We start from the raw sequence: 9276 nt of genomic DNA, 5'->3' as shown, positions 1-9276 counted from the left end.
AATCTGAAAGTAATCTCTGATGAGATGAACTTCTGCGATCACGCATCGACTGGTTCAGAGCCGGAACCCGAATTTGAGTTTCGTTCTTGGATGCTTAACACCATACCAAACTGACATTCCAAAGATCTGAATATACCCAAGAATCCTTATCACCTTTTGCTGACATGACCAACCCTGCCACACCTGTAGCAGCCTAAACCCTTGGAGCGACAAACTCCTTTGTGCACTTTCCCGCATGTGTCGCACTGACTCCGGCCCTGCTGACCTTTCACCTGATGATCAGAAATCATGGGTCTCTTCCTGGGACCCTTTACTATACGCACCTAGCACGAACCCCTCTTCTCAAAGTGCTCCAAATCGATCTCGCATCTGCAACCTCGTGGAACTCATACCCTTCAGGGTTTGATACCCTGCCACACTCACTAACTCACTTGCCAATGGCTAAGCTGCATCAACTGGAATATCCTCTATCCCCAAACTGGGTCACGAACTCTTCCCTGAAGCTTCTCAGATTATCCAAGACTCTCACCGATTAGAGTATGGATCATGTGCTTTCAGTAGTACGAGCCCAATACTACCTTCCACACCTATCCATACTTTCCTCAGCAATCCTCCTAAATCCTCCAAGTCACTTCCTCAAACTGGTACACCCAAGTCTCACTAAGCCTCACCACTAACCCACTGAAGCATATCCTAGGCTTTCCTAGGTTCCCGAACTCACCCAGTCCTCAACTGCTGAAAGATTCCCAGTAATGTCAGCCAGCTACCTCATGAATATAGTTAGCTCACATTACTAAGAGTCCCACAAAGCAAGCAACATTCAGACCATGGAAAATATAACCATCATATTCCAATCAAACCTTTCTATCCTCTACTCAGGGATCTGTACATTCGATTCAAAGGCTCATACAATCAGGCATAACCTAAACAGGCTATCCTATTACCGACTGATCAGTACTAGCATGCAAGTCTACAAGCACATACAATAGGCATATAAGACATCCTTCCTAGATCCTCTTCCCTAATCTAGCATGCAGTTCTCATAGTCATATCACATCATAGAATAACATAAGATAACATGTATGGGTATCTTGGGGAAAACATACTTGAGCTCGGCTGATTGCACGCATCACACACCTTGTTCTTTTCTCGTTCCAAATTCTTTTCAAATTCTTGTTATAAAATGATTTTCTTTTGAAAATTTTCATACCAAGTCCTTAGTTTGAGTTTAGACACACCCGAGAGTGTGCCCGAATCCCTCAAACCAAGGCTCTGATACCAACTTGTAACCACTACAATAAAAAGACCCTTTTACGACGTGCAAACCACGACACTCATTAATTTATGTTACGCAAAAGAGAGTGACATTAAAAAAGTGTCATCTCTTCAAAAAATTTAAGGATTTAGGTCACGCATTTTTGCGTGCCCTTAAATTAGTGCCATAAGAAAAAAAAATACGGAGGGCGCTGTATCTTAAATGCGCATCCTCTATAAGTGTCGCTTTATAATTTTAATGAAAGGCGCGTTTAGTAGATACTGGGGGAAAATGAAATCCCCAAAATTTGAAGACCCGCCCTCTTTTTTATCCTCCACTTTTGTTTCCCTCTTGCCCTAATTATGATGCTAATGGTTTCGCCACAAAGTTCCACCGTTTCAAACTCGCAGATGATAAGTTTCCATTGAAGAAGACGACTGTAAAACACAATCATGGTTTTCGATTAGGAATCGGTAGGGAAGCATGATAAAATGGGGATAAATCGTGTACCTTTGAAAGATCTAACTCCCGAAGAACCAAAAACCCTGACTCTCAATCTACTTAAGAACATGGATCCCAATGATTCACATACGATAAATCACGAGGTTAAATCGTGGTTGAAGTCATGTACAAACCCTTCGGAGAAGACCAGATGCTGACTAACGTTAAAGAAGTTAGTGCGATGTAGAAAGCTCCAGTGGGAACTTCGGAGGGCGGCGGCTTGCTTGCTATAATCCATGAAGGCGAAAATCTCGAAGGAAAACATCATACAAATCCTTCCGTTTGTGTGCTTTTCCATGGCGAAGAAAAAAGAACTAAGGTTTGTTTCCCCAATTCAAAATTTACGCTAACTGCTTCTTAAATTGCATGTTATTTTACAGTGTTTTTGGGTGATTTACAGCCGATGAATTTTGTAAACCCTAAACTTCGATTGTATGATTTAGGGTTTTAATTCTTCTGTTTTTTTCAGGAATATTTGGGTTATGTTCGAAATTGTCATTGTAGGAAGTAAGGGCAGTGGAAGATGATGAAGGGCCTTCAACGGTGCTTTGTTTATTACACTGTACGTATCAGTTCTAGAGTTCTTATAAAAAAATTAGGTCATCTGTACCCTTGTAAGCAAGCATTTGATTATTTACATGCTTTTTACTATGAACTTTTTAAATATAATTTATGTTTGATGTTCCTATAGGAGGTTTGAGGGGAATTCTTTTGAAGGTTCAATACCACCTTCATTTTCTAATCTGACCCTTTTACAGGAGCTGTAAGCCTTTATCAAATGATTTGGAGGAGTGGCATCAAAACCCTGAGTCTTTCCACCATGAGCAAGATGCAGTTCTTTGTTTTATTTCACAATCATAGCCAAGTAGGTTTAAAGTTAATTAACATTTAGTTTTTTTTATTTCCCATTTTTGATTTCTTTTTGTGCTTCCAGCTGTTAGGACCTGTTGTTGTTTCAATTCGTCAAGAGGCAATGAGTGTCTGTCTTCCTTCAGTAACTATATGACTTTTTTACCCTTCCGGGCTTTTTTAAAAGATGTTGCTTATGGTGCAGCTTCATATATTTATTATAAGCTGTCAAATTATCTCAGCTTTAAGTATTGGTGTGACTTTTTACCCTTCTAGACTTGATATATCTGTTATCTATATGATACCTAGACCTTGTTTCTTTTTTTCCCATTGAGTGTTTTGATTTTTTTTATCTAGAATATTTTTTTAAGATGAGTTATACTTTTTTTTGTGTGAAATTTCTTCAGGTTTGACAATACTTTATCATTGGGACTCACAAATGATCATCCCAACATGCAGATTATACATAGGAAAGTTCCCCTTATTCTTGGTCAATGGGTTTCTGAGGTAATCTTATTGCGTTCTTGATTTTTTTTAAATAATACATTTCCTATTTTGTTGATTTAAATTATTCCTTACACAAAGCTTAAAACTAATGAAAACTTATATACTTTTTTCATGCAAATGACTATGTTTATATATACATAACTAAGTACAAACTCGTTTTAGTGTCCACAATAAATACAAAGTTCAGTTGTGTTTGGTAATTCTTTGTCACATTCTTTGTTTTATTATTTTCTTTTTTGTAATTTGTTTTCGCAGATTAAAGATGACACCAAACGACTAGTCTATTGTGCTCTCATCAGGTTGCTGCAGGACAGAGACTTGTGTGTTAGGGTATAAAGTATAATTCGGCCTTTTTTTATAATAAAAAGATTCCATTTTTTTACAACTGCTTTATGAAGCCAAATTATACAATTATCTCCAGGGAATAGGTTAGTAAATGTAACATTTGCTTTGCTTAAGCACAAATACTTATATACAATATGTTCTCTAATTATAATTCTTACTTTCATATCCTGCAGTTGGAATTGCTGGCATCCATTGGTCTGGGGTTGATGTTTAGGACAATGTGCTTGTTCTTGACCTTCTTGGGCCTAGTCTTGAGGATCTATTTGTGTATTGTAGTCATTTCATATATCTGGTTAATGAGTTCATTCGTAGCTGTTTTAAATGGCAATATCCAACCAATCTTTCATGAGTTTTTTTTTGTTTTGTTTTGGTTCTTGCTTCTCACAACACATATTTTCAGGTTTTCTATGTATGGTTTGATGCACCTATTGGATACGTGTCAATTACTAAAAGCTACACACCTGAATGGGAGAAGTGGTGGAAAAATCCTGAAAATGTGGAGCTGTATCAGTTTATAGGAAAGGATAATGTTCCATTTCACACTGTAAGTGTATTTTTTTAAGGTACAATTTCTTCATTATTATTATTCGTAGCTGTCTCTGCAAAAAAAAAAAAGAGTCTTAACTCTTAAGTCCTTAAGCCCTTATAGTCATGTAAGGGAATTTTGATTATTGACATTTTGTAATCTTTTTTGTTTTACATTCCTTTGAAGAAAATCTATATAGAAATAGTGTTAAAACTTAAAACTATACCTTGTGTAGTTGTGTTTACACATAATATAGAATTTTCATATGAAGATTCATTCATTCCATTTCATTTTGTACTACTATTTATTGTTCCTTCCACTAATGGAGAATCTTCCACATAGTTATTTCCATGACTATTTCTTCATATTGTACTTCAAATCTCTCGTGTAAAACATTTTACTATTTCTTCATGAGTATCCTAAAATATTTATTGTTTCATTTTTAATTTTATATTCAACTTTGAAAAATAATATTCCAGGTAATTTTTCCTTATACACTTATTGGGACTGAGGAGAGCTGGACTATGATGAAGACTATTAGTGTTACAGAGTACTTAAATTATGAAACGAGTTTGCTCTTATTATGGTTTTGGCCTTAAATATGTTGCAACTTGCAACAACATATTGTTAATTAATGTTTGAATTCTATGTGTAGGTAAATTATCAAAAAGTAAGGGTGTAGGTGTATTTGGAAATGATGCAAAAGAGGCAAATATTCCTGTAGAAGTATGGAGATACGATTTGTTAACAAATAGACCTGAGGTATGACATTTCATTTATAATGTTCTTGAAAACTATAGCCAATTATAGCAATATAGCTACATTGCTATTTCTTGCATTTAGGCATTGTTCAGTTTGTTTATTTTTTCTCTTTTTCTTTATTTTTATAGGTATCAGACACGTTATTTACATGGGCAGATTTAAAAGCGAAATTAAACAGTGAATTGCTAAATAATTTAGGAAATTTCATAAACCGTGTCTTGAGCTTTATAGCTAAAGAATCATGTTTAGGGTAACAAATGGTAAAATCTTTAAAGATATGCTTTAATTGCCTTTCATCCATAACTTTTGGATAACAAATAGTCTGCACCAGTCAATTTAGTTCTAAATGTTAGTTTGCAATAATCTTTCCACGGCTTACAAGAATAGAACTGATGCATGCTAAAGGATTTCTGCATAGAGACTTGAAACCAGATAATTTTCTCATGGGTCTAGGCAGGAAAGCAAATCAGGTAATTTCCACTGTTATATATATCCTACAATACAACCTTGTTTTCATATCCTTCTGTTTGTATGTTGCTGTGTTTTTTCTTATATTTTATTGGTTCTTATATATATTTTCTTACAATATATATCTATACAGAGCAAACAAAAACTTGACAGGGACTGCACGTTATGCTAGCTGTAATACCCATTTGGGAATTGGTATGCATTCATTTCTGCATAATTCTTTTTAAAATTTGATATTTTTATTTGCATTTTCTCTTATACAATATTTTTTTTTATAAATTCAGAACAAAGCCGGCGTGATGACTTGGAGTCTCTGGGCTATGTTTTCTTGTACTTTTTGAGAGGAAGGTATGTGCTTAAATATTTTAATTGAGTATATTGTGAAATCTAAAAAAAATAAGCTTTTTGTTTTTATTTAATTTTTTTGCAGTCTTCCATGGAAGGGTCTAAAAGGTGCAACAAAGAAGCAAAAATATGACAAAGTATGTGAAAAGAAAGTATCTACTCCTATTGAGGTATTTGTGAAACAATATACAAAATATAACTTTTTTTATAGGGATAGTTGGCTACTGCTAAAATAACATTCATATTTAAATTGTTTTAGTGGACTATAAAAATAATTTTTAATTTGTTTGACAGGTTTTATGCAAGAATCATCATGTGGAGTTTGCCTCTTACTTCAAATATTGCAGATCTTTAACATTTGATCAAAGACCTGATTATGGATTCTTGAAGCGCCTTTTTCGTGACTTATTTACGCGAGAAGGTATATCCTTTATTCATATAATACAATCTTATAGAAATTTAACCACATTTATGCTGTAAATTTTGTATAACATTGTATCTGATGCTTAAATCTTGATATTGTTTTTTGATTAATATGATGTTCTACTTATTTCAGGATTTGATTTTGATTACGTATTTGAATGGACAATCTTAAAGCATCAGCAGTCAGAAAAGAATAAACCACAGAATCATTCAACTGTTAGTGTTTTCATTACCATTTGTTCTTTACGATTCTAATAGCATTTACTTTTATGAATATTGAATAATTATTTATTGATTTCTACGCTTATTTTCCCCATTAAAATGTTGTGTTTTTGTTAATCACAATCTTAGGATCTAATTGACTTATGATTATTACATTTTTATACTAATCCTTGTTTCAGTCACTCATGGAATCTAACAAGGCGTTGACAGAAACAAATAACATGAAATACATGTTTTGGAGCTTGAATTCCAAGGTGTCAATAATTCGATGATGAGTTGGTTCTAAGACATTGTTGCCTGGTGTCGATTTCTATCAATGATGGTCCTGGATGTTTGACTTTGAGATGCCCAATTCCATCATGTGGTGCTGCTGTTGATGTGGACATGGTCAATATGAATTGGTAAATGTCCAAACTACCCCTTCCCCCTTGTTACATGCTATCTGTCTCTCTGTACATATCTTTCTTGTTTTGATGTTTGTATAATGATTTTTCAAGATTCTAGCAAATTCTAAGCCTTGTCCAAAATGCAAGCATCCAATTGAGAATAATGTAAATAACATCACTTTTAAAGCACCATTTGAGATTCCAGCATCTTTGAAAGTCAAAGATGAAAAATAGAGAACAGCATTAAGGCCAGCAAACTGTTAAAGTACAAAAAGACTGCCTCCAATCAATGCCACTACAACATTAAAAGAGTAAAACAATTGTAATTCATTTAAAATTTTACATACAAACACAACACAAAATATTAAAACAATAATGCTACCTTTAGAATGTGGCTCTTCTAGAAGTTCTGACCATCTGCTGTCCTAATCACCACCATCATTTTTAAGAACAGACTAAAATTCTTCAATGCTTTTATCAACTTCCTATGGGCCCCACAAGTTAAAGATAACTTCTTTAGCTTTATCAAGCCTCCCATCCTTCACAATCAATCAATACAATCTTCTGAAATCCAGCATGTCAGTGAGCTCTTTCACTTCAATAATTAAAATAATAGTTGAATGTTGACTATTATGTTATTGATTTCAGGAGCAAATGCAGATGACGTTTGTGGACCGAATGGCAAGTGCAAACATTCCATCTTTGGCTGCTATGGAGCAGACCCGAATGCTAGCACACACTTTAGTTCAGAACACCAATCCACAGTTTCAGGTTGCTTTACTTACTTTGAATTAAAATGTCTTTTTTGTTTTTATAATCAGGATATTATTTATTTGGTTTGGAAAATAATATGCAGAACTCCAAGTTCCTTCAGTTTGTTTCAAAGATGAGTCGTGGGGAATTGACGATTGAGGATAACCAAGCCAGGCCTACAGGTGGGGACTGGGCAAATGAATATCTTAATCTTATCTACAGGTATCCAATGATCAATGTGTATGAATGTGTTGGACAAAAAGATTTCATTTTCAACCATGTGTATTATTAATTAGTTGTTACATACATACATACCATGTGTATTATTAATTAGTTGATATTGATATTGTACAACTTAGATGATTATTGTGTAGGATTTCCGTGTTGTTCTTGATCAAGAGTTGGGATTGATATTGAAGCTATGAGACATGATGATTGGTTGGATACATGAAGGGTTTCAGAGCTTCTTAAGACAGGTTAATGATGAGTTACTTAAACAAGAAGGTGCCTCTTTATAGCAATGTAGTAGTAGGTTATATAGTTAGGGAAAACCTCTTGATAACAATGTACAATCGGATCCCTTTAATACCAATGTATTGCAATTTTTTGACATGATGTTATTGGATGAAATTTATTGTTTTGGTATATATTTGTTTCTATATTTTTGTATTATGCGTAAAAGAGTATCGTAAAGGCACGTCGTATATGAAAATCGTAAATGGTTGCTGAAGTTTATGACACGCAAATGCGTGTCATCTTCATTTATGACAGGGACTTTAATGATACGCAATGCGTGTCCTAAACGCGCGTCGTATAGTTACGACACGCAAATGCGTGTCGTTTTCCTTTATGACAGGGCCTTCCTTGATACGCATTGCGCGTCGTAAATGCGCGTCGTGAATGGGCGTCGTCTATAGACGACGCGCAAAAGCGTGTCGTCTCTCATTATGACAGGGCCTTCCTTGACACGCATTTGCACGTCGTCTGAGCATTTTACGACACGCATTACGCGTCGTAAAAGGCTGTTTTTCTAGTAGTAAACATCCCAAAATTCAAGGCCAAAAATTTCATTTTTAAATAAGTTATTATAAAACCAAAAGTATAAGAAAACATCCATAATATTATGTCATGTCAAAACCAAAGTAAAAATAATCAAAACATGTTGCCATAAAAAATATCAGAGTGTAATCTCAAAGATCTCATGTGCGAAAAACCATAGTGTGATGCGCTGCGATCGAGCCGGCTCCTTTCCTTTGAAAACGAAGTACTTGAAACCAAAACTGAAAACTGTAAGCACGAAGCTTAGTGAGTTCCTCCATCATACCACATACCATACAATCACATAGCATACATACTACCGGGCAATTCCGGGGTGTCCGACCTACCCATGTCAAGACATACTGGGGTGCTGCCTACCCGTGTGAATCCATTTTGGGGTGTTGACTACCCTCCGGTCTATCTCACCCGTTCACGGGGACTATTTCACCCCCTACTACTATCACATAATAACATATCATAAACATGCTGTCAGACATATCTGGGGTGTTCGACCTACCCTTCGGTCCTAACAACCGATCGGGGGACTATTCCCCTCCTACTACCACAATCACATAGAACATAATATTCTGGCACATAGAACACATCAAGTAATAGCAAACCAGACAATTATCACAAAGACAATCATCTCAATTGTAATCAACTACTAGTGGGTCGGCCTTGGTGCCTTAGACCCACTTCTACATGAAGGTAACTCTCCTCACACTGCTGAAGTCCCGCAGACATAACCCCCAGTTGCTGGATGATAGATTCCCGAACTGTCAATATCAAAACATCACCCAATTAATAATTGGGTTCCAACACATAACCATAAATACCTACTTGGGGGTAAATACTACTTTACCCCTAACTTAGCTTTATTCAAGCCCAAGGCCCAA

At 35.4% G+C, this 9276-nt stretch overlaps 1 protein-coding gene across 1 annotated transcript; it reads left to right on the top strand.

The window, feature by feature from the left end:
* Positions 1 to 3753: 3753 nt before the first annotated feature.
* Positions 3754 to 5775, top strand: LOC145131834 (putative methionine--tRNA ligase). Its single transcript, XM_079066480.1, has 9 exons — positions 3754 to 3771; positions 3858 to 4001; positions 4463 to 4553; positions 4639 to 4745; positions 4874 to 4995; positions 5347 to 5408; positions 5498 to 5561; positions 5644 to 5728; positions 5770 to 5775. Exons 1-9 carry the CDS (start codon positions 3754 to 3756, stop codon positions 5773 to 5775), a joined length of 699 nt encoding a protein of 232 aa, XP_078922606.1.
* Positions 5776 to 9276: the final 3501 nt, after the last annotated feature.

Source organism: Lactuca virosa, chromosome 8 (genome assembly GCF_052849685.1).
Source record: "Lactuca virosa cultivar CGN04683 chromosome 8, Lactuca_virosa_CGN04683_v6, whole genome shotgun sequence".
NCBI classification, from domain to species: Eukaryota; Viridiplantae; Streptophyta; class Magnoliopsida; order Asterales; family Asteraceae; genus Lactuca; species Lactuca virosa.
This window is presented reverse-complemented; position numbering and strand designations above follow the sequence as displayed.

Coding starts and splice junctions, on each gene's coding strand:
- LOC145131834 (XM_079066480.1), top strand. Junction 4,746..4,873: donor TGTTAACAAATAGACCTGAG/GTATGACATTTC, acceptor TTATTTTTATAG/GTATCAGACACGTTATTTAC. Junction 5,409..5,497: donor TAATACCCATTTGGGAATTG/GTATGCATTCAT, acceptor TTATAAATTCAG/AACAAAGCCGGCGTGATGAC.